The sequence below is a fragment of the Heptranchias perlo genome, chromosome 13, assembly GCF_035084215.1.
Source record: "Heptranchias perlo isolate sHepPer1 chromosome 13, sHepPer1.hap1, whole genome shotgun sequence".
NCBI lineage: Eukaryota > Metazoa > Chordata > Chondrichthyes > Hexanchiformes > Hexanchidae > Heptranchias > Heptranchias perlo.
The window spans coordinates 22,234,520-22,261,029 of record NC_090337.1 but is presented as its reverse complement, the minus strand read 5'-3'; the positions used below and the strand labels follow the sequence as shown (position 1 = coordinate 22,261,029).

The 26,510-nt window shown below is 41.6% G+C and overlaps 1 protein-coding gene across 1 annotated transcript; it reads left to right on the top strand.

Annotated features, from left to right (window-relative positions):
• Positions 1-12,302: 12,302 nt before the first annotated feature.
• LOC137331760 (thiamine transporter 2-like) lies at positions 12,303-25,212 on the top strand. Its single transcript, XM_067995742.1, has 6 exons — positions 12,303-12,452; positions 13,748-14,564; positions 19,723-19,915; positions 21,090-21,231; positions 24,836-24,989; positions 25,097-25,212. Exons 1-6 carry the CDS (start codon positions 12,303-12,305, stop codon positions 25,210-25,212), a joined length of 1,572 nt encoding a protein of 523 aa, XP_067851843.1.
• The last annotated feature ends 1,298 nt before the right edge of the window (positions 25,213-26,510 follow it).

The window sequence follows — 26,510 nt, the reverse complement described above, 5'->3', positions numbered from 1 at the left end:
GTTATTAGTGTCTTCTACTGTGAAGACAGATATAAAATATCTGTTCAATTCCTCTGCCATTCCTTATTTTCCATTATTATTTCCCCAGTCTCATCCTCTAAGGGACCAATGTTTACTTTAGCTACCCACTTTTTATATACTTGTAGAAGCTTTTACTGTCAGTTTTTATATTTCTTGCTAGTTTACTCTCATAATTTATTTTCTCCCTCTTTATTATTCTTTTAGTCATCCTTTGCTGGTTTTTAAAGTTTTCCCAATCTTCGGGCTTACCAGTAATCTTCGCCATGTTGTATGCTTTTTCTTTCAACCTGATACCATCCTTGACTTCCTTTGTTAGCCATGGTCGGTTCACACTTTTTGTGGAGTCTTTCCTCCTCACAGGGATATATTTTTGTTGCGAGTCATAAAATATATTTTTAAATGTTTGCCACTGCTTATCCACCATTATACCATCTAATCTGTTTACCCAGTCCACTTTAGCCAATTCCGCCCTCATTCCTTTATAATTGCCCTTATTTAAGTTTAATACAATAGTTTCAGACCCAAGATCCTCGCTCTCAAACTGGATGTGAAATTCTATCATGTTATGATCACTGCTTCCCAAGGGATCCTTTACTTTGAGATCATTAATTAATCCTGTTTCATTACCCATTACCAGATCCAAAATAGCCTGTTCCCTGGTTGATTCCCCGACGTATTGGTCTAAGAAATACTCCCTAATACACTCTATGAACTCCTCCTCAGGGCTATTTTTGCCAATTTGATTTGTCCAATCTATGTGAAAGTTAAAATCACCCATGATTATTCCATTACCTTTTTTCAAGCCCCCCTTATTTCCTGATTTATATTTTGCCCTACAGTGTAGCTACTGTTAGGTGGCCTATATACTACTCCCACCAGTGATTTATTTCCATTGCTATTTCTTACCTCCACCCAAATTGATTTAACATCTTGATCTTCTGAGCCAAGATCATTTCTCGCTATTATACCAATTTCATCCTTTATTAACAGAGCTACCCCACCACCTTTTCCTTTTTCCTATCCTTCCGAAATGTTAAATAACCCTGAATTTTTAGCTCCCAACCTTGGTCACCTTGTAACCACGCCTCTGTAATGGCCACGAGATCATACCCATTTGTTTCTATTTGTGCTGTCAATTCATCTATCTTATTACGAATGCTGCGCGCATTCAGATAAAGAACCTTTAATTTTGTCTTTTTATCATTCTTTCCTACCCCGGCCCCATTTGCTAGTGCACTCTTATGTTTGTACACTCTGTCCCTTCCTGACACACTCTGTTTATCATTACCCCCATCACTTTCCTGTACTACTTCCTTGTCTTTTCTCTTTATCAATCTAAACTTCACCCCACCTGAGCCTTCCCCCCCTCTATTTAGTTTAAAGCCTTCTCTACCGCCCTAGTTATTCGGTTTGGCAGAACACTGGTCCCAGCATGGTTCAGGTGAAGCCCATCCCAACGGAACAGCTCCCTCTTTCCCGAGTACTGGTGCCAGTGCCCCATGAATCGAAACCCACTTCTCCCACACCAATCATTGAGCCACACATTCATCTCTCTGATCTGATTTACCCTGTGCCAATTTGTTCGTGGCTCACGTGATAATCCGGAGATTATCACCTTTGTGGTTCTGCTTTTTAATTTAGACCCTAGTTGCTCAAACTCCCTCAGCAGAACCTCTTTCTTAGTCCTACCTATGTCGTTGGTACCTACATGAACCACAACAACTGGATCCTCCCCCTCCAACTCCAAGTTTCCCTCCAGCCCTGAGGAGATGTCCTTAACCCTGGCACCGACCGGGTAGGCAACACAGCCTTCGGGACTCTCGCTCTTGGCTGCAGAGAATAGTGTCTATCCCTCTAACTATACTGTCGCCTTCTACAACCACATTCCTTTTTACTCCCCCCACTTGAATGGCCCCCTGAACCACGGTGCCGAGGCCAGTTTGCTCATCCTCCCTGCAGTCCCTGCACTTGACCACAAGGGCTGCAAGGACCTCATATCTATTGGACAAGTGCAGAGGCTGAGGCTCCTGCAGTGCTACCTCCTGGATCCCGTACCTGCCTCACTCACAGTCACACCCTCCTGTCCCTGACCACGTGCCAATTCTACATTATTTAGTCTAAGGGGCGTGACTGCCTCCTGGATCAAAGTGTCCAGGTAACTTCCTCCCTGATACATCACATTGTTTCCAATAATTTGCTCACCAGTGAGGTAAGGCCTGTAATTACTTGGTCTATCCTTTTCTCCCTTTTGCCCCAGCCCGTGTCTCAGTACTATCAGTCTGTAAAATAATATGGCATTTTCTCTAAGACTGCAGTCAGCAACTGAATAGTAATTAATCAGCTTTCTTAATAGGGTTCTTATCTGCTTTAAATTGTGGTTGTTGGTGGTGCAATCAGCTTCATTGTTATATAATGAGACTCTTTCCTGCTGGCAGGTTTACTCTGCCAATAGACCTTTCACCTCTGGGTTGGGTTTATATCCTATTCAAACTGGCGGGATAGAAGTTTCCTCTCTCTCAAAGTTGTAAAGTTATTTTTACACTATAGAGGACAGCTGGAGATAAATACCTGGCTCTCCCCTTGCTGCCTACATTCCATTGTGTAAAGAAGCCGATGATAATCAAAGAAACTTACAGCGCAGAAAGAGGCCATTCGGTTCATCATGCCCATGTCGGCTCTTTCAAAGAGCTATCCAATTTAGTTCCAGCTTTTTCTCCATAACCCTGCAAATTAGTCCTCTTCAAGAACATGTCCAATTGCCTTTTGAAAGTTCCTATGGAATCTGCTTCCACCACCCTTTCAGGTAGTGCGTTCCAGACCTTATCAACCCTCTGTGTGAAAAAAATTCTTCTCATTTCCCCTCAAGTTCTTTTGCCAATTATTTTAAATCTATGACCTCTGGTTACCGACCCATTTGCCAGAGGAAACAGTTTCTCCCTATTTGCTCTATCACAACCCTTCATTATTTTGAATACCTTGATCAGGTCTCCCCTTAACCTTCTCTGCTGTAAGGAGAACAATCCCAGCTTCTCCAATCTCTCTACATAACTGAAGTCCCTCTTCCCTGGTATCTTCCTGGTAAACCTGCTCTGTACCTCCTCCAAGGCCTTGATATCCTTCCTAAAGGGTGGTGCCCAGAATTGTACACAGTATTCCAGCTGAGGACTAACCAGTGATTTGTAAAGGTTTAGCACGATTTCCTTGTTTTTGTATTCAGTGCCTCTATTTACAAAGCCAAGTATCCCATATGCTTTCTGAACCGCCTTATCAATTTGCCCTGCCGCCTTCAAAGATTTATGAACATGCACCCCCAGGTCCTTCTGTTCTTGCACCCCCCTCAAAATAGTACAATTTACATTATACTGCCTCTCCATAATCCTCCCAAAGTGCATCACTTCATACTTATCCACATTAAATTGCATCTGCCGTGTGTCTGCCCATTTCACCTGTCCTCCTGAAGTCTGCTACTATCCTCCTCACTATTTACTACATTGCCAATTTTTGTATCATCCGTAAACTTCAAAATTTACTCCCTAAACCCAAGTCCAGGTCATTTACATATAACAAGAAAAGAAATGGTCCTAATTCCAATCCCTGGAGGAACCCCATTGCATACTTCTCTCCAGTCAGCAAAACAGCCGTTCACCACTACTCTTTGACTCCTATTCCTTAGCCAATTTCATACCCAAGTTACCTTTAATCCCATGTGTTTCTATTTTCTGAATAAGTCTGTTAAGTGGTACTTTATCAAATGCCTTTTGAAAGTCCATCGACTGCATTACCTTCATCAACCCTCCCTGACTTCAGAGAACTCAATCGGGTTAGTCAGACATGATTTGCCTTTAACAAATCCATGCTGGCTGTCCCTTATTAAGCAACGCTTCTCCAAGTGAGAATTAATTTTGTCCTTGACAATGATCTCTAGTAGTTTTCCCACCACTGACGTTAGACTGATTGGCCTGTAGTTACCAGTTTTATCCCTGTACCCTTTTTTGAATAGGGGTGTAACAATTGCAATCTTCCAGTCCTCTGGCACCACTCCCATATCCAAGGAGGATTGAAAAATTGTGGTCAGAGCTTCTACTACCTCCACCTTTGCATCCCTCAGCAACCTAGGATGCATCCCATCTGGACTGGGTGACTTGTTAACTTTGAGTGAAGCCAAGCTATTTAGCACCTCCTTTCTACTATTTTTATCCTATCCAATATATCTACACCCTTCTCTACTTCAACCCCTCATGGGGTCGAAAGATATTCGTTTGGATTAAGGAATTTGGTTTCTGGGAGCAGGTCTCAGCATTTATACTCTGGGCTACTTCTGTGGCAGTCAGGAAGCTCCATCCCAATTCATATTATAAAAGTTCTGTATAATACTTTTCATACATATTTTTAGCTGGACTGTGTATTATGAAGTCAAAATGTAACTATTATTAGCTGCACTCTAAAATGATCTCCTTTGTCTTAGGGCCTAAGGGTAGTGTGAATAAATAATACTGGCTAAGGACAGAAGACAACTTTGTGACTGGTAGCCCAGCCGCCCCTTTGGAGAAAAGTCAGTAACGTAGTAATTGCATCAAGGATTCACTAGGCTGTGAGGTATTGTATATTTGTAAGTTTGCCATTACAAGGAGAGACAGGGTTATATATAATGACTGGTACATCAGGGAAATATCCTGGCAGGAAGGTAGCTAGGGCAAGGTATTCCTCTGGCCTACCAGCCCATTTCGGGCCATACTAGGGTGGGCATGGAAAATCACCCAGCGAGCAGTTCAGCCAGCTTCCCACCAATCGCTGCTACTTCCAGGATTTTCCACAGGAAGTGGTAGCACATGTTGATTATGTATTCAAAATAGGTGGTAATGATGGAGTGATGTTATACGTCACATTTTCCATCATTACCATCACAGTAACACTGGACACTTGTAACAGCATCATGTCACGGACGCCCAGCATTCCTAAGAGCCAAGAGATGTCCCTTTAAAATTTAAATTTCGCCTTCCCCCGAGGAGTAGGATTGACTGTTTTGCAATTGATTCATTCGTACCCTCCCTGACAAAGGAGATTGGTGAGCAAAAATTTACGTAGGTAGACCCATGCTGCAGATTACTATTGAAGATTATGTAGGACGGAAATGGAGTATCTAGCCAAGGTAACATTTCAGAGATTAACATTTGAGGTGATAAAGGCATGGATCACAATTTCAGCAGCATAGGGGGTGGAAATTAGGAGAGTTAGGAATCAGGCAATGTTCCAGAGGTGGAGGAAGGCAGAGGACCAGATGTAAGGTTGAAAGCTTTGCTCAGGGTTAAACAGGATGCTGAGGCAGTGTACCATGAGGTTCAGCTTGAATAAGTTAGGTCAGTTTTCTGTGTACATATAGAAACTGGCACCATGCTTGCAGCTAGTGCCATCAAGAAGTACCGTGTAGAAGATGAATAGGAGCAAGCTAGGGATAAAAATCTAGGGCATACAAGAGATAACCATGTGGGCACATTCAGGAGATGGTCATGTGGGCACATCAGGAGAAACCATTTAAGGAGATGAGGTGACCTCATTGGGACAGGTAAGACTGGACCACGAAAGAATAGTGATCCTGAGGTGACCGTAGAGGAAAGACCACGGAGGAGAATGGGATGATTGACAGTGTCAAAAGGGATAGAAAGGTGAAGGAGAATGAGGAACAACAGCAATCTATGGTCTCAGCCAAAAAGAATGTTATTTGTGAGTTTGTCCAATTGTTTTGGGCTACTTGGAAATTGGCTTGGATGCACTCAAAAAGGAAGCGTTGAGGGACATTAGTACAATAATAGGGTGGCAATGACATATAGGCTTTGAAGATAAAAGGTAAATTAGAGATAGAGCTGTAGTTTGGAAAATAGGGGAGTTAAGAGCAGGCTTTTTAAGAGAAGGAGGCCAATAAATGATTTGAAAGGGATAAGAAAAATGCCTGAAGATCAGGGAGGTTGGCATGTTGACAAGCATTGGGCGAAGAACAAGAAGCCGAAAGGATGTTGAGAGAAGAGATAGTGGGCTTATGGGAAGAAATAAATCTGATTAGAGCTGAGAGTGGGTGGTATTTGGGAATGAAACTGCAAAAGTGTAGAAGTTGAGAGCTGAGTTGGATGGGGATTAGGAGAAGTGAGTGATGGAAGAGAGGAGGGAGCAGATGGGTGCAGACCGTCAAGTGGATGGCCTCCATTTTGGAAACTAAGAAGTCCATGAGCTTCTCACATCTAGTCTCAAAGGCTTAGAATGGGAGAGCAGTGGGATGATCTGGAATGTGGTAGGGATGAGGGTATCTAAAGTGGAAGGCAGGCAGTAGTTCAGAAGATCAATAAAGACACCAACGTTGGTGCCCGTGGCGGACAGAGGAAAGGAAGTTGCAAGTTTAGGAAGTTAAGGGCTTTTTTCTAGGAGTGGAATGAAAAGGTGGAGGGGTTAGAGACAGGCAGGGAGATATTTATGGTGAAAGAGATGAAGAAGTCATTACAGATAACCTTGTTTGTAATTGTGACCTTTGAAGATAGTGAAGCATTGTGGGTATGTGGCGTGACTTTGGAGTTGAGTTGCCTCCATGATTACATATCTGGAGATCACAAGGTAATTATAGATGGACCATTTGGCCCATATTACTTCATCCATCCAGAAGCATCCTCCACGCTCCTATTGCAGCACCCAATTCTTTCTTAAATGCATCCAGGGGTTTTCACCTCCACCCACCACAAGAAAGTCCATTCCAAGTGTTGATTACGCTGTGTGAAGAAGCACTTCCTGATATCAGTCCTAAAGTTACCTTTGATTGGTTTGAACCTATGTCCCCTTGTCCTACTCCCACTGTTTAAAATAATATATTCCAGATTTACCTTTTCCATTTCCTACCTTTTCATACCTCTATAAGATCACCTCACTGATTCCTTCTTTCCGGATAGAAAAGCCCGATTCTCTCCAGTCTTTCCTTATAACTCAGACCCCTGACACCAGAGATTAGCTTTGTGGCTCTTCTCTGTACTGGTTCCAATGCTTGAATGTCACCCTTGTGTCTGAGCAACGGGATGTTGGAACTGAGTCTGTGGCAGGCTTGGTAATCAAATTTCTGAACCAACCTAGTCCAAAATAATGCAGAATGCTGTGGATACTCAGCCTAGTTCATTGAAGAGTGTAGACCTAAAAGTAGGCTGGGATTCCCCCAAATAATTGTGCAAGCCAAGGCCCCAATGGAACATAGGAACAGGAGTAGGCCATTCAGCCCCTCGTGCCTGCTCCGCCATTTGATAAGATCATGGCTGATCTGTGATCTAACTCCATATACCCGCCTTTGGCCCATATCCCTTAATACCTTTGATTGCCAAAAAGCTATCCATCTCAGATTTAAATTTAGCAATTGAGCTAGTATCAATTGCCGTTTGCGGAAGAGAGTTCCAAACTTCTACCACCCTTTGTGTGTAGAAATGTTTTCCAATCTCGCTCCTGAAAGATCTGGCTCTAATTTTTAGACTGTGCCCCCTACTCCTAGAAGCCCCAACCAGCGGAAATAGGTTCTCTCTATCCACCCTATCCGTTCCCCTTAATATCTTATAAACTTCGATCAGATCACCCCTTAACCTTCGAAACTCCAGAGAATACAGCCCCAATTTGTGTAATCTCTCCTCGTAACTTAACCCTTGAAGTCTGGGTATCATTCTAGTAAACCTATGCTGCACTCCCTCCAAGGCCAATATGTCCTTCCAAAGGTGCAGTGCCCAGAACTGCTCACAGTACTCCAGGTGCGGTCTAACCAGGGTTTTGTATAGCTGAAGCATAACTTCTGCCCCCTTGTACTCTAGTCCTCTAGATATAAAGGCCAACATTCCATTTGCCTTATTGATTATTTTCTGCACCTGTTCATGACACTTCAATGATCTATGTACCTGAACCCCTAAGTCCCTTTGGACATCCACTGTTTTTAACTTTTTACCATTTAGAAAGTACCCTGTTCTATCCTTTTTTGATCCAAAGTGGATGACCTCACATTTGTCTACGTTGAAGTAATGGGTAGCTAAAAAAAAGGCAGTAACCTTACCAGAGTTCTGTGCTGGTAAGCTATATGGTTTTAGCTGGTTAAACTCCAACAGCACCTCTGTGCACACTTTGGGGCACTTAAGCCTTGGCTATTTCCATGCCTAAGTTCTTAGAGCTTAAATCAGCAAGGCATGAGCTTGTGGGAGCAAGCATGGAAACTCTATTAATATTAGTTCCTCATACTTTGATTTGGAGACTCTTAGGCATGGCAGTGAGTTTCCACATGGCTCAGACACTAGGCTGACCAAATAAAAAGGCCTCATGTGATAGAGAGGGAAGCTGGTAGCTGTAGATGCACATGAGAGGTTTGTGTGAAGGCTGAAGTCGAGAGAGGAAAGAAGGGCAGAGAAAACGTAGGAGGTGGAGCACAGTGAATTCAGGGTCAGGATACAGTTGCCAAGGCTGAGGTATTTCTCAGTGCACAGACTAAGTGAGGACAAGAGTAAGGTTTGTTGGGGTAATAAATGTGAGGAACTTGAAGGAGAGAGGCTAATGCTTGTACAGAGTAAGGCATTTAGACTCTCTAAAGCAATGGAGGTGACTTGGGGAGATATACGATGGTAACAGAAGGGACGTGGGTTTGTAGAGAGGGATGTGGTGAAGGTTGTAGTACATAACACAAAGGAAGTTCCAATCCTTGGCACCAACCCAATATCATCATTTAACAGTCGAATTTCATTTATAGTACGGGTCTGATACAGGGTAAAACTCTTTTAATGTGCCTAAGCCACAGCCTCATTACAGCACATTTACTTTACCAGTGACATTTCTATTTGCCACACCAGCCATCCTTGTAGCCTGTCTGAGTGAGACTACCATTCTGGTGCCATTTAGTGGCATATTATGGTCATTACTAACCCCAGCAATGAATCCCTTGATGCATACACAAATTCACTAAAGAATATGAATTCAAAAAAAAATCTTGTTATCAAAATAATAATTTCCATTGTTGCTCCTGCTACCTGGCAAAGTTTGTTTGTGAGAATTCATCAAGCAATCACAATGGTTCTAAATACAATCCTTTTGGAATATGTGACCCGAAGGGATGATCAATTCTATGCTGTGATTGAGCACCTGAATTAACAAAAATCTGAACAAACACAGAAGAAAGCCTAACCAAAAAATGCAGGATGCACCAACTAACAAGTGATCCATATTTACAGCATCAGCTACAGGACAACAATTGGGTATCACAACGAAGGAGAATGTCACATTCCTGTAACTATCTTAGTAATATTAACTTTCAATCAAAATCGCTTTAATTAATAGTATAATTAAAAACATACACTCTTTCATAAGTACAGCTTGGAGGTGATTGGGAATAAATACTCATCACATTCCACAGGGTGGGTTACAAGCATGTTCCTTGCAGTTATTCACACCTTAAATAAAATGTGATTGTGCTATCATTCTTGATCATGTGACATTTTTAGTTTCTTAGTATCATAGAAAGATTACAGCACGGAAGGAGGCCATTCGGGCCATCGAGTCCGCGCCGGCTCTATACAAGAGCAATCCAGCTAGTCCCACTCCCCCACCCTATCCCCGTAGCCCTGCACATTTTTTCATTTCAAGTACTTATCCAGTTCCCTTTTGAAGGCTATGATTGAATCTGCCTCCACCACCCCCTCGGGCAGTGCATTCCAGATCCCAACCACTCGCTGCATAAAAAAGTTTTTCCTCATGTCATCTTTGGTTCTTTTGCCAATCACCTTAAATCTATGCCCTCTGGTTCTTGACCCTTCCGCCAATAGGAACAGTTTCTCTCTATCTACTCTGTCTAGACCCTTCATGATTTTGAATACCTCTATCAAATCTCCTCTCAACCATCTCTGTTCCAAGGAGAACAATCCCAGCTTCTCCAGTCTATCTAAGTAATTTAAGTCCCTCAACCCTGGAATCATTCTGGTAAATCTCCTCTGCACCCTCTCTAAGGCCTTCACATCCTTCCTAAAGTGTAGTGCCCAGAACTGGACACAGTACTCCAGTCGAACCAGTGTTTTATAAAGGTTCATCATGACTTGCTTTTGTACTCTGTACCTCTATTTATAAAGCCCAGGACCCCATATGCTTTTTTAACCGCTTTCTCAACCTGCCTTGCCACCTTCAACAATTTGTGCACATATACCCCCATATCCCTCTGTTCCTGTACCCCTTTTAGAATTGTGCCCTCTAGTTTATATTGCCTCTCCTCATTTTTCCTACCGAAATGCATCACCTCGCATTTTTCTGCGTTAAACTTCATCTGCCACGTGTCCACCCATGCCACCAGCATGTCTATATCCTCTTGATGTCTATCACTACCCTCCTCACTGTTCACTACCCTTCCAAGTTTTGTGTCATCTGCAAATTTTGAAATTGTGCCCTGCACTCCTAAGTCCAAGTCTTTAATATATAACAAGAAAAGCAGTGGTCCCAGCACCGACCTCTGGGGAACACCACTGCACACATCCCTCCAGTCCGAAAAACAACCGTTCACCACTACTCTGTTTCCTATCATTTAGCCATCTCTGTATCCATGCTGCTATTGCCCCCTTTATTCCATGGGCCGCAATCGTAATAGCAAGCCTACCATGTGGCACTTTATCAAACGCTTTTTGAAAATCCATATGCACCACATCAACTGCATTGCCCTCATCTACCCTCTCTGTTACCTCATCAAAAAATTCTATCAAGTTGGTTAAACACGATTTGTCTTTAACAAATCCATGCTGGCTTCCCCTAATCAATCCACACTCATCCAAGTGACTGTTAATTCTGTCCCAGATTATTGTTTCCAAAAGTTTCCCCACCACCGAGGTTAAATTGACTGGCCTATAGTTGCTGGGTTTATCTTTACACTCTTTTTTGAACAAGGGTGTAACATTTGCAATTTTCCAGTCCTCTAGCACCACCCCCGTGTCTAAGGATGTCTGGACGATTATGGCCAGCACCTCCACAATTTCTCCCCTTACTTCCCTCAGCATCCTAGGGGGCATCCCATCCGGACCAGCTAACTTATCTATTTTAAGTACAGCTAGCCTTTCTAGTACCTCTTCTTTCTCAATTTTTAGCACATCCAGTATCTTAACTATATTTTCCTTTACCGAGACTCTGGCAGCATCTTCTTCCTTGGTAAAGACTGATGCAAAGTACTCATTTAGTACCTCAGCCATGCCCACTGCCTCCAAGAGTAGATCGCCTTTATGGTCCCTAATCGGCCCCAACCCTCCTCTTACTATCCATTTACTGTTAACATGTCTGTAGAAGACTTTTGGATTCCCTTTTATGTTGTCCACTAGCCTATTCTCATACTCTCTCTTTGCCTCTCATTTCCTTTTTCACTTCCCCTCTGAACTTTCTATAGTCTCTCTGGTTGGCACTTGTGTTATCGACCTGATACTTGTCATACGTCACTTTTTTCCACTTTATCTTACTCTCTATCTGCTTTGTCATCCAGGGAGCTTTGGCTTTAGTTGCCCTATCTTTCTCCCTCATTGGAATGTACCTTGTCTGTACCTGAATCATCTTTTCAAAGGCTGCCCACTGTTCAATTATAGTTTTGCCTGCCAATCTTTGATTCCAATTTACCCAGGCCAGATCTGTTCTCATCCCACTGAAATTGGCCCTCCTCCAATTGAGTATTTTTACTTTAGAGTGGTCAGAGTCCTTTTCCATAGCTATACTAAACCTTATGATACTATGATCGCTGCTCCCTAAATGCTCCCCCACTGACACTTGCTCCACTTGGGCTGTCTCATTCCCTAGAACCAAGTCCAGCAAAACCTCCTTCCTTGTTGGGCCGGAAACATGCTGGTCGGGAAAGTTATCTTCACACATTTTGTTCCACATTTCAGTTTCATCATCAATCTCAGTCTCATAACAGAGAACTCTTAATATCTAGATTGACTGAATTGAAGCAAAGGGTGGTGTAAGAATGTGGTGTTATCTTACTAACAACTTTGAAGCCATAAAGTCATATAAAGTAATATAGTGATTACAAAAGAGATCAAAGTTTCAGTCCAATCAGGATTAAATACATAATGTGATAATATTACATGAGGAGGCAGCCAATCAAGCAGTTCTGTGAGGCTTTGCAATCCAGATGGTTTAATCATTTCTGTATCCATTCTGGAAACTTACTGTACAAGCAGATAGTTGACTTACAACAGACAGATAAATAGGAGTTGATGATCAGTGACACTACACAGAATTGTGATTCTTGGGAAACAAACTGCAGCGTTATGGACTGCTGGAAAGCAGGGAGAGATAAGGAATGGGTTTATCCCACACTAGTCTTGTGTGTTTATGGATTTTTTGCAACGATGAAACCTGCGGAGCCCTTTCTGACACCGTATTTAGTTGGACCATACAAAAATTTCACGATTGAGCAGGTATGTATTCAGAGCGTTCTAGCATAATACAAAATGTGATTGAACCTCCATGCTTAATTATCTCATTATGTTTTATACAAAGCCGTATGTGATTTAGAATTATTTTAACCTATGGGGCACAAGAGTGTAGATGAGTTCTATTCTGGACCACACTGGTACTTTTACCTTTGGTTTTCAAAGGTTTCAGTAAGGTTCAGCACACATAATTCTATGATCAAAGAAAGAAATAACTTGCATTTATATAGCACCTTTCACAACCGCAGCATGTCCCAAAGTCATTGTTGTAATATAGGAAACACGACAGCCAATTTGCACGCAGTAAACTCCTACAAACAGCAATGAAATAAATGACCAGATCATCTGTTTTAGGTGTTGGTTGATGGATAAATGTTGGCCAGGACACATCCCCTGCTTTTCTTCAAATGGTGCATGGGATCTTTTACATCCACCCAAGAGGGCAGACAGGTCCTCAAGTTTAACATCGCATCAGAAAGATGGCACCTCCAACATTGCAGCACTCCCTCAGTACTGCACTGAAATGTCAGCCTAGGTTAGGTGCTCAAGTCTCTGGAGTGCGACTTGAACCCTCAACCTTCTGAGTTAGAGGTGGGAGTGTTACCACTGTGCCAAGGCTGATACATTAGTGTACAGTCACACGTTCTGTATACTCATGTTATTGTGCCTTCTACTTAACTACAGAGTTACTCCTTTAGTTCTAACTCCTGTTTTATAAGTTTTAAATCCATGCAAAATCAATGTAACAAATAAACATACCATATGCAGAAAACATTTAAGGAAAGGTGAAATCATCATACCACATGTGATTATGTCATCTCTTTATTTGGTTTTTATACTTCATGGCAGTCAGGTCATAAAAGAGAACATATAGTACAACAGTTTTTAAAGAAAGGTTTCATAGTGGACTGATGATGACCAGTCTTCTATTCATGGAGCATTTTAGTTTCTATTTAACATTAAAGTTTACATCTGATCATTATAATTTTACTTACTTATAGCTAACATGTGGTTTAAACAGAATACATGGTGGGGAGGAACAGCATATGATTATATCCCATTTGTGGTGCTTATCATAATTCATATGAAATAAAGGAATGAGTTATCAATTCATGGAATATAAATTGTATCTTACACCACCTCATTTATATCCTTGATATACATGTCAATAGAATCATGTCCAAATATAGCTAACAACCTAGTTTAAAACTAAAACCTATTGACAGTGACTGTTGTGGTCAAAAGCCAACTAAACTGATATTACTTTCTCTCTTGGTCAGGTTACAAACCAGTTGTTCCCCGTATGGACGTACTCATTTTTGGCATTGTTGATCCCAGTCTTCCTGTTCACTGACTACTTTCGATACAAACCTATCATCATTGCACAAGGAGTAGCCCTTGTGATTAACTATATTTTGCTATTGTTTGCAGACGGGATGACGGCTATGCTGTATCTTCAATTCAATAATGGTCTTGTATCAGCTACAGAAGTGGCCTACTACTCTTATATTTATAGTGTTGTTAATGCTGAGCACTACCAGAAAGTGACTAGTTACTGCCGAAGTATTACTTTGATTGCTTACACAGTGGGATCAGCAATGGCACAACTTTTGGTTTCTCTGGAGGTTGTCTCCTATTTCTATCTAAATGCCATTTCATTGGGATCAGTGTCTGTTGCCTTGATGACCTCATTTTTTCTACCCATGCCCAGGCAAAGCATATTTGTCCAAAGTACAGCTAATTCCTCAAATGAGACAATAAGTCCAAACACATCCGATGGCTGCCTAAACCTCAAGAGAAATATACAGGGATCCCCTGAGAACACCGTCTTCCCTGAAAGAAAACAGTTAGACATTGATGAATCTGTGAGGATAAAAGAGAAAAAAACTTTTCTGAAGACAATTCTTCAGCTATGGACTGATTTTAAGGCATGTTACTCATCAAGAAATCTGCTTTATTGGTCTATCTGGTGGGCCATAGCTACTTGTGGCTATTATCAGATTTTCAACTATGTTCAAGTGCTCTGGGACCATATTGTACCATCCAAGAACTCCACAGTATATAATGGTGGTGTAGAAGCAATGACAACTCTATCAGGTAGGGTTTTTGATGTTAGGCTGTATTATCCTAAATATCGAACATAAAACACTGCTTCATAAAACATAATAAAAGAGTAAAAATCAAGATCGCACTTAAGAAATTGTTCAACCTCAAGTAAGTTTGTATAAGGAGAATGACATGAATCTTTGTTTGCATCATCATTCAAGTGTTTAAACCTGTTGAATAATACCCAGGCCCACTTTTTAATTATTTTTCTCCCATTTATATTTCCCTGAGAAAGTGGACGCTGGTTCTGTTCCCACATCTCTGTTAGGTGGTGCACAATAATGCCTCGAAGCTTTTCTATACCTCCATATGAGAAGACAGGGCACAGCCTGTTAGAGCACCACCTTGTGCTCACCAGCACAGTTTTAATCCCGTATTGATAAAGTGCCTGCAAGACTACGTTAAATTAATGGCCACCATTGCTGATGATTCATATGAGTCAGTTCAGTCCAGTGCTTCACACGGAATACTTCCTGCTGCAGTACCATATCAGTGACACTTCTGTGATCACAGATCCATGGATTCCTCATCACCAGAACATTACAGTTACGAGTTCACATTGTGTCATCCTTAGTCCGTATGACATAATATTTAAATTTTCAACACACTTTAAAACAGCATTCTTTTTGGCATTCATTACATATAGTCAGGTAAATTTGCTGGTCCTGATGTTCAGGCTGCAGGACTGTTGAGCTTCGAACAATCAAAAACTATTGATCCTGACGGATCTTCCGAGATTAGTATTATATATTTAGTGCAGGATCTCAGCTTGGTTTGGGCCTGCCACCAGGAGCATGCTCAATGGTGGGAGTGGAAATTCAACAGGAAAGGAAGGTGCTGAAGAGCAAAATGGTTAAAATTTTGGAAAGGAAGCAGCGTGACAAGTATTGGAGTGAATCAATCTCTCTCATCCATCTCTACTGCATCTAACATGTAACACAAAGATATCCCGTCCTCTTAAAACTATCATAGGAGACACAAATTCCAAGAGAACACTGACACATCCCTCCCAACAACAACAACTTGCATTTATATAGTGCCTTTAACATAGTAAAATGTACCAAGGCACTTCACAAGAGCATAATCAGATAAAAACTGATTCCGAGCCAAACAAGGACAGGTGACCAACATTTGGCCAAAGATGTAGGTTTAAAGCAACATCTTAAAGAAGGGGAAAGAGTTGGCGAGGCGAAGAGGTTTAGGGAGGGAATTACAGAGCTTAGGACCTAGATGGCAGAAGGCACGGCTGCCAATAAGAACAAAAGAAATAGGAGCAGGAGTAGGCCATAAGGCCCCTCGAGCCTGCTTCACCATTCAATAAGATCATGGCTGATCTTCTACCTCAACTCCACTTTCCCACCCTATCCCCATATCCTTTGATTCCCTTAAGTGTCCAAAAATCTAGCGATCTCAGTCTTGAATATACTCAATGACTCAGCATCCACAGCCCTCTGGGACAGAGAATTCCAAAGATTCCAGCCTTCTCTGTGAAGAAATTTTTCCTCGGTCCTAAATGGCCGATTCCTTATCTTGAGACTATGACTCCTAGTTCTAGACTCTCCAGCCAGGGGAAACAGTCTCTCAGCATCTAACCTGTCAAGTCCTCTAAGAATGTTATACATTTCAATGAGATCACCTCTCATTCTTCTAAACTCCAAAGAAAATAGGCCCATTCCACTCAATCTCTCCTCTTACGACAACCCTCTCATCCCAGGAATCAATCTAGTGAACCTTTGTTGCACCCCCTTTAAGGCAAGTATATCCTTCCTTAGGTTCGGAGACCAAAACTGTACACAGTACTCCAGGTGTGGTCTTACCAGAGTCCTATATAATTGCAGCAAGACATCCTTACTCTTATACTCCAACCCCCTTGCAATAAAGGCCAACATACCACTTGCCTTCCTAATTGCTTGCTCTTCCTGCATGTTAACTTTCTGTGATTCATGTACAAGGACACTCAAATCCCTCTGACCACCAACATTTCTTAGTCTCTTAGCTTTTACAAAATATTCTGCTTTTCCATTTTCCTACTGAAGTGGATAATTTCTCATTTCCCCACATTATACTCCATCTGCCACCTTTTCGCCCACTCACTTAACCTGCCTGTATCCTTTTGCAGCCTCTTTGCGTCCTCCTCACAACTTACTTTTCCACCTAGCTTTGTATTGTCAGCAAACTTGGATACATTACACTCAGTTCACTTATCTAAGTCATTGATTATTGTTATAAACAGCTGAGGCCCAAGCATTGATTCTTGCGGTACCCCACTAGTTACAACCTGCCAACCCGAAAATGACCCGTTTATTCCTACTTTGTTTTCTGTTCGTTAACCAATCCTCAATCCATGCTAATATATTACCCCCAATCCCATGAGCCCTAATCTTGTGTAACAATCTCTTGTGTGGCACCTTATGGAATGCCTTTTGAAAATCCAAATACACTACATCCTCTGGTTCCCTCTTATCTGCCCAGCTAGTTACACCCTCAGAAAACTCTAATAGATTTACCAAGCACGATTTCCCTTTCATAAAACAGTGTTGACTCTGCCTAATCATATTATGTTGGGGTGATGGAAGTGGGGGATGCGCAAGAGGCCAGAGTTGGAGGAACGCACATTATCGGAGGTTTGTGGGGCTGGAGGAGGTTACAGAGATAGGGAGGGGCGAGGTTATGGAGGGATTTGAACACGAGGATGAGAATTTTAAAATCAAGGCATTGGTGGACCGGGAGCCAATGTAGGTCAGCGAGTACATGGACGATGGGTAAGTGGGACTTGGTGCAAGTTAGGATACGGGCAACAGAATTTTGGATAAGCTCAATTTACAGAGGGTGGAAGATGGGAGGCCAACCAGGAGAGGATTGCAATAGTCAAGTCTGGAGTAACAAAACCATAGCTAAGGGTATCAACAGCAGATGGGCTGAGACATAGGTGATATTCCGGAGGTGGCAGTCTTTGTGAAGGATAGGGTCAGAAGCTCAGCTCCGGGTCAAAGAGGACACTGAGGTTGCGAGCAGTCTGATTCAGCATCAGACAGTGATCAGGGAGGGGGCTGGAATCTGTGGCTAGGGTACAGAATTTGTGGCAGGTGTCAAAGACAATGACGCTAAAACTACCAGAGAACAGACAGAATCCCATCAACACTAAAATTACCAGAGAACACAGATAGATCCCCACCCACACTAAAACCAGGTAACACGGATAGATCCCCAACAACACTAAAATTCCATGAGAACACTGACACATCCCTCCCCAGAGAACACAGAAAGTATTCCACCTACTGAAATTACCAGAGAACATATAGCAATTCACCCACACTAAAACTACCAGGAGACACAGACATATCCCCATCTACACTAGAAAACAAATTCCCACCAACACTAGATCACAGACAGATTCCTACATACACTGGAATTAATAAGTAACATAGATACATACCTAGCTACACTAAAACTACCAGAGATCAAAGACAGATCCCCACATTAAAAAATTGTCATTTGTTCCAACATTCACCTCTGGTGGTCTTTGCTAGCATTTTATACAGAATTGTTTAGTCTGATATGTGTTCATTGATGTTTCCCTTTTCGAGTTGTTATCTTGAAATAATTTTGCTTCTCCAATGAAAAGTATACTATCTTTCTGAATCAGTATGACTTTCAAAATTGTCACTATAATATAATTTATGACCATATAAACACCTAAGAGACACACCTTCAGAAACACCCTGTTCCATGCAACAGGAAAAAAGAATGGAGACCTTGTTGGTTAACTGAAATCAGTTAGATATTAAGAAATTAACCTTGTTTCTTTGTGAGCCAACAGAGGAGAATTTTAAATCCATGAGTTATCCTGTCAGATATAATATTTATCCAGAGAGTGAATACAACTAAACATCACTGAAGAAATACCAGGGGACGGGGAATTTTCAACTGCCAGCCGTCTGTTTTTCACCCAATATTTTCCATAACTTCCTTGCCAATCTTCCATCCTTTTTCCATAAACTCCAAGTCGTTCAAAACCTAGCTGCCCATATCCCGCCCTAAACTAAGTCCTGCTCACCCATCACTCCCATCCTCACTGATCTACACTGGTTCCCTGACCCCTAGTAGATTGAATTTAAAATCCTTATATTCATCTACAAAATGCTCCATGACCTCATTTTCTCCCTCAACGCTCTTGGATTCTCCAACTCTGGCTTTTCGTGCACCCCGGTGTTGGTGGCAGAGCCTTCAGCCCTATTCCCTGATGCATCATTCTCCACAGCTTTTGGCTTCTACCTGATGCTGTTGCTGTTCCAGGCATCAAAGTCTGCTACACTCTGTGGGAGGAGGGAGGGGGACTTCCTTTCTGTAGCATGCAGCATTGTGCAATCCCCTGGAGCAGCAGTTGGTAGCAGCCAAGGATCACACCGCTGAAGGACAAATCGAGGAACGGAGCTGGAGAATTTTAATGGGGAGATGGAAGAGGATGATGTTGCACAATTTTGGTGAATTCTATACTAAAAACATAACCCTTGATTTTTCAGTGACTATACTCATGAGGAAAGTCACAGGCTCTGCAGCATTCCAGATTGCTGCCTAGAATGGTTAGATTTAGGAGCAGGACCAGAAGTTGTGTAGAAGCTTGCCTGACTGGTGCAAGTTTCTTCCATACTTGTCTATCAAGGAAGGTTAGAATCTGTGGGGTGCAGTACATTTGTTGTACAATTTTGAGTTAGCCAGATTAAACTTAATAGATTTGAACATTTCAACATTAGCATTCAGATAGAATAGTAATTAATAAAACAAGCTGTTCTAATAGATAGGAATCAACTTTAAAGTTATTCCAAACCCAGACTACCATATTTTGGATTCATTTCAACTTAAGATACCACCTTTGATCTCCCCATTAAAATTGTCAGCCGTAGGGTTGTGATGGATAATACAAGAAGGTTCCTACAAAGCCATGGTTAGAAATCCAAAGCAAAATCTTAGAATTTAAGGCTAGAAATTATTGTTGGCAATATTAGTGGATGGACACTTAATGCATTTGTATGACAGTCCTCTGACCACTATTTGTAACAAAGATTTAACCCATATATTTTTTAAAAACCTCAGTAATAGCAGTGCTATAATAGCTTGAGTTTTGGTTTGCTTTTTTCATTGTTTATAGGTGCCATCACCTCCTTTGGTGTGGGTTACGTTAAGCTGGACTGGGCTGTCTGGGGAGAACTAGTGCTGGGAATCTTCTCAGCAGTTAGCAGTGCTGCTCTATTCGTCATGGACTATACAGATAACATCTGGATTTGCTATGCTGGCTATATGATATTCAAAGCCTCATACATGCTGCTCATTACCATAACCACGTGAGTGCTGCGAAGGTTTCTTAACTGTACCTCTTCCCCCTACCATTTTTATGTTATTTTTCTTTGTCTCCCCTAATGTCAGGCTCTGTTCCCTAGCTGAGAGTATGTGCAGACCACTAGCTACCAGGCCTCTGCCAAAATTGCACAGAAGGCAGTGCAAGAAGTTGTATAACTCACAAACTGATTTTCTTCCCTCCTCATGACTTAGCACCCATGCTATGCTTGATACTTTTCCTTGACAGGCAGGTCAAGATCGTGAACTCATTGGTAGGGCACTCTTGGAAATTTTTAGACGTTAAATGTTAGGATCAGTTATAGAAATTTTTAAAATGTAACTGTTTAGTCTTTTAAAATTCCTAATTATGTCTTACATCATTAAGTAAAAACAATCTGTACATGAAATTCAATAATAAATTGCTTAGTGCATTGTGGGATTTTAATATATTATTGAACATATAACACCTGTAAAATATGTTATTAGAATCTGTCACATTTTGATCCCAATCTTCAAAAACAGTGAGACACACTCCAATCCACTATGATTATTTTTCATTAAAAATATATAAAGAATGAGGCAGCCCAGTAGGTACAACACTAGACTCAATTTAGAGACAAATAGGAATCCATTGGGTTCTGTAAGGAGCCTGTGAACCTCCCAGCCAGATTTTCCATTCTGTGCCCTGCCCTGGAGGTGAAGATGAAAATCTACCCCTGTTTGTTTTCTGTTGAATTCTCTTGCAGGCCACTGCCTGAAAATACAAGTACAAGTTACCTTTTAATGTACAGCGGATTTTACTCAACGGCATGAAATATTATTAGGATGTTTTAAAGATTAAACAGTTACACCTTTTATTTTCTATAACTGATTCTATTATTTGATATCTAAACATTTCTATGATTCTCCCTCACAATGAGTCCTCTATTTTGGCCAGAACCTACATAAAGTCCCTACAATAACCGCCTATATTTTGAACTACTCCTATACATCCATTTACTGATTATACTTGTGAGAACCCTAATAACTTGATAATTATGGATCTTATTACCCAAATGTAATTGTTAGCAAAGATTAATTTTTGATCAACTTAAAATATCTTTTAATTTGTTACAGAACTCATTGGCAATAAATTTAAACTCTCTACATGGTGGATAATTCTGCTTTATTGATTCTCAGATTCCATATTGCAAATAACCTTTGCATGGAACGTTATGCCTTAATGTTTGGGATAAACAACTGCATGGCGCTAGTACTTCAGACCATCCTGACCATTATTGTAGTCGATTCAAGAGGTTTGGGGCTGGACATTGTTACCCAGGTAACCTTCTTATAGTATTGTCATTACCTTTTCTTCAACAAAGTCTTGATTATCTGATCAGATTCTTTATCAAGGACATGTACTGAACAATTCTAACACAGTTACTGTTATGACTGGATCATTTTATGAAAGTTATTTTTCAGCTTCAGCAAGGCTGAAAGACAAAGCAGCTTGCCTACTTCAAAAAACAAGTCGTTATCTGCCACCTTCACTCCTTCAGTTTGTTTACAGCATGCCTGTGATAACTGCTGGGGGCCTGCAGTCGGATGGTTACCTTCCCACTCCTGTTCTGGTCATATTTCCACATTCAACCATTCTGCGTTGCAGTCCAGAAGACCACAAAGACCATAACTGGCCTTGCAATCCTGGCAGACCCAGCCCCATACAGGTTGGCATACTCGCTAGCACCCAGGCTTACACAACTTGCACTGCTAGTTGGAAGATCATTCGATCTTTGACCCTTCAACGTGCTTCTTCCCAATCTTTGATTGTTTAGTATGTCCCTCCCTCCATCTGTGATCCTATGGTGTGTTTAGAACCATAGAAGTTTACAGCACAGAATGAGGTCATTTAATGCATCATATCTATCCCAGATCTGCTAGAACAATCCAAAACTAATCCCACATAACATTGTTTCTTCCTCTTCAAATGTTTACCTATTGTTCCCTTAAATGATGTGATAGTCTTGGCCTCAGCTACTCCTTTATGTTGTAACAACTCTCTGTGAAATTTCTCATAACCTCCTGCCTCACATTCTTGGTGACAATTTTCAATTGATTCCCCAACAAGAAAATAGTTTTTCCCTATTCCACCTATTAGAATCTTTCATAATTTTTTTAAAAATCTATTAAACCTCCTCTTAAATTTCTCTGTTATAGCATCTCAATTCTCTCCACATAATGATAGTTTCTCAACTCTGATATAATCCTGGTATGCTGTACATTCTCTTTGGTTTCAATGTCCTTTCCATGATAAGGCACCCAAAACTGCCCACAGTACTCTAACTGCTATGGCCTAGCCATGCCTTGTACAAATTTTATTGCTTGTCCCTAGTTATAAAACCCAAAATCACATACTGAGAGATTGGTAATGATTTTTTTTCTCCACTACCAATCCCTCAGTATATGTATCTCCACTTTCTCTTTCGTCAGAAGATTGTGAGTTCAAGTCCCATGCCAGGACTTAAGCACATAATATAGGCTGATACTTCAGTGCTGAACTGAGAGATCCTTCTGTTCAACATGATCGGCCAATCATCTCCCCCGATCCTAGCCCTCAAGTTCCACCTAGGAGAACCATTAGAATAGGTGATAGGAAGGCATATGTGGCTACTCAGGGGAAGCATGATGTTAGAAAAGTTTAGGTTGACTTCTGTTCACTTTAGACTTCATTGTAATAAAATAGAACGTGCACTGACATGGCACTTGATGGAGGTTAGAATCATACAGGAAAGGGTGCACTTAAGTGGTGCTGATGTCTTCACTGAGGTGATGACGATTGGCATGGCCATGTAGGGGCAAAGAGGGATGATATGTTGTCACGTGATAGGATGGATAGTTTATGGGAATGTCCCTTTATTTGAAAGTGTGGGACAAGGAGGTAAAGCTGTGGTGTCAAAGGTAGACTTTGTTTCACAGAAGAGAAGACTTAAGTGATGACATGTGCTGTAATGCCTCTTGCAGTAAATCCTGCCTTAGTCTCTTTTGCACCATCCTGTGGTACTGCTCCTCCTCCATCGTAATAGCATACAACTGTATGCCCACATTGATGGAACACCATACCTGCTCCTGAGAAGCCCTGGGGTTGAGGGGTGGGGGTGGGGGTGGGGGGGGTCCAAAAGTCTGCCAGTGACCTGTGTGTGAAAATTTTCCACACCTATTCACAACAGCCAAAAATTCTATTTGTGTGAAATTCTTTTGCTTTGGTTAGTGCATATGAAGCATAAGGCACAAATTTTCCATCTTGAAGGATTATCACACCAAACACCTATCTCATCCATCAACTTGTAGCATAACGATTTTCTGGTGTCAAAATACTGTAATACTGATCCCAAAGATTATTTGATCAATTGCTTTGTTTCTTTGAAAGCTTTATCAAAGCTGGATTCCTATTTGAAAAGTACATTCTTTTTTGTTAGATTACATAGCAGTTCTGTCACCTATGCTAGTCTTTCATAGGATAGTTCAACTTAGCCATGATTATCTCAAGCTGTACTTTTGTCTTTGGGGCTTCATGTTTCAAACAACATGGAACTTCTTAGGATCTAGTCTAAAACCATTTGCAGCAATTATGCATTCAAAATTTGTTACTTTTGGAACTGGAACTTGCATTCTGTTCTTTCTGAGCCTCAGATTTTTCTCTCAGCATCTCCGAAGTTGTGCTCTGAGGTTCTCTGTCACGTTCACCTTGCGTAGTTCCAAGCACCAAACTATCCTTGGTCTCACCTCTACCCCCTTGAGTCCATCTAGGACTTCTTGAACATTTTATTGGAATACTGGGGACTGCTCAGACCACACCCCTGGGTTGGCTAGCTTCCACCAACATTTTCAGCATGTTCGGCATGAATGGGTCACCTCAGATGCACCTGCACATGGCTGGTGTCTGTGGGGTCAGAGGCAGAGTTCAGCCATGGGCGCGATCCTTTTGTAACTGCCAAGATCACACCCCCAGAGATTTTCAGTGCCATTGTGTTTATGTGCCTAATTTCTGCTCTGTATGCTAGTCCAAATGCAGTAGGAGAGAGTTCCCAATGCTTTTTCCAGCGTGGCCTTACCTCAGGCTTGGAGAAATTACATTTCACTAGAGCTATAATAATATCAGTTATTGATATTTCTAGTTTTGTTTGACAGAAACTTTCAGAATATCCTATTGGTGTTTCACCTGCAGCTGTGACTTTTCTGCTTGAGATTCACACCGGCTTCTATTTCTTTTGTTTTGCTTGCTGAGAACACTTCTGTAGCTTAGATTAACATTTTCCTTTTGTTTTCAATGGATAAAAATCCAAATTCTGACATCGTGTAAGGATTTAATGATCCATACACAGACACTGATTGCACATGTCAAGCCAACAGGAAGTCATCTTTATTTACAAAGAAAACTAATCAATCAAGAGATGGGTAAAACTAATGGACTACAGAGACACAAATCAATCCATTGCAAGGTTAATGTAGAATTGATTATGGCATGAACTCCAACATTTGAAAGAGGAACCAAAGAGATTTTGTGAAACAGTTAAGATTTTCTTCCTCCTTTGGTCTCATCTAAATATCACAATAAAAGGTGCTTTTCAGCGCTGTAATAAATCTCTTTGTTCACCGGCATTGAACAGCACATTAGTATTGTGTGATTTTTTTTAGTAGTTTAGGGTTCCATTTAAATCCAGACGAATGCAACCAAAGTCACTATTGGGCAGAGTTGACCCAGTTTACAGGTGACACAAGTTTACAGCACAGCTCTGTCCTCACCTTTAATTTGGTATAAATAGGTAACATTGATTCTATAATCACTGATTGAAAAGAATAGTGGCAGTTTTTCCAGTTTTTCTTGATTACCTCAATGGTTTTTTATTGGATTGTAACCAATATTTGCCCCATTTATTCTCCAGTTCCTGATTTATGGGAGTTATTATGCCTTGATTGCTGGGATATTCCTGATAAGAGGGGTGCATACCTTCATTCATTACATATTAAAGAAAAAGAGGAAGAACCTGGAAGAAGACTTCACATTCTTCACTCTGGATCCTTCGACTCAGCAGATGTGTACAAGCACTAAACTATAAACTGAAAAAGGAACATGGGGGGAGAAATTCAACTCATGGCCACCCGATGTTTTGGTGTAAAATTGGTATTAATCCTCCGGATTTCAGGCCGTGACCAGATGTGCCTGAACTGTGCCATAAGTGCACTGGACAACATATTGACTCAGGCGACTTTTAGTCGTCTAGCGTACCTGTCTGAAAGCAGCGTAATATATGTAAATTAGGTTCCTGCACCCAGTTAATTGAACTTTAGGAGCATTACGGCAGCAAATCATCATGTAACGCTTTGGTTGAATCATCCTTCCTGCCCTGCACCATACAGGAAATGTTAACTGCCGGGTCTCATTTGGATCCTGCTGGTCAGCTGCTCGGCCGTTTCCAGTGGAAAGCAGCAGCTGGCCAGTAGGAAAGTACAAAAATCAGACGGCTCAGAGGCTGTCCGCCAACATCAGAAGAAGACTATCAGCAGCAAGGTATATCTGGGAGGGGGGATGTTCTAAGGGTCTATCGGCAGGCAGGGGAACCCAGGGCAGCACAGGCCTGCACTTTCCCTGTTCCTTCAAGTGCCACTAAGGAATGATTTTTTAACTTACCTGGTTTCCCGACAGGTTCCCTCTGGAACCTCATCCATTGCCCATTGCCAAACTCAGCAGTGTTAAAATCGCAGAACGGAGGGAAATGGAGCCGTTCCATTTTAACTGCTCCTCCATTCTGTTCCCTCCAATCGGGGAGAATTAAAATTCCCCCTTAAATGTCAGTGATGGGACATTAAAAACATCAGTGTAGATTTTAATTCCCAGGAGAAATTATTTTTGATCATATTTAATAAAGTACACATTGCCATGTGCTTAATGTAATTTGCTCCATAAACTGCAAAACTACTGAGAAAATGGACAAGAAATTCAACTCACAGCTGCCTGTTTGGCACCTGAAAAATGGGCAGTCGGCAGTTAAAAATCAGAGAGGGGGCTCCTTGGCTACCCTATTGATGCCCTAGGCTCACCTGATGCCATATTCAGGCAGGCCTGTAAATGGCAAGCAACCCGCTCCCTGAAGCAAGTGTACGGCTGCTTAAATATGCAAATCAGGGTGTTACCCTGGTTGTAGGATCCAATTACAAAGTTCAGGTACAAATCAGATATAAAGTTCAGGGCGTAGCGTACACGGTGAACAATCCTCCCAGTTGTACTAGGGGTTGAGTACCTAACCAGCAGTCCTTAAAAGAACCACTGGAGGCATCTCAAAAAAAGACCCAGCAGATTTTGAGTCATTAGGAGAAGTAGCAGTGCTCCCTCTGAGCCCACAAAAAAAACCCCAGCCCTTCCCAGCATCGCCTACACCCCCCAACCCCCAGACCTGACCTGCTGGCCAGCTCAGTGCAGGAGCAGCCCGATTTCCTCACACAACCGGCTGTGACCTGCTAGCCAGATTTTATGTATCCCCCATTGGGCTAGCTCCCAAAGATACGCCAGCAGCTATGAATAACTATTCAAATGAACTGTCCACAGAAAATATTGGCTAT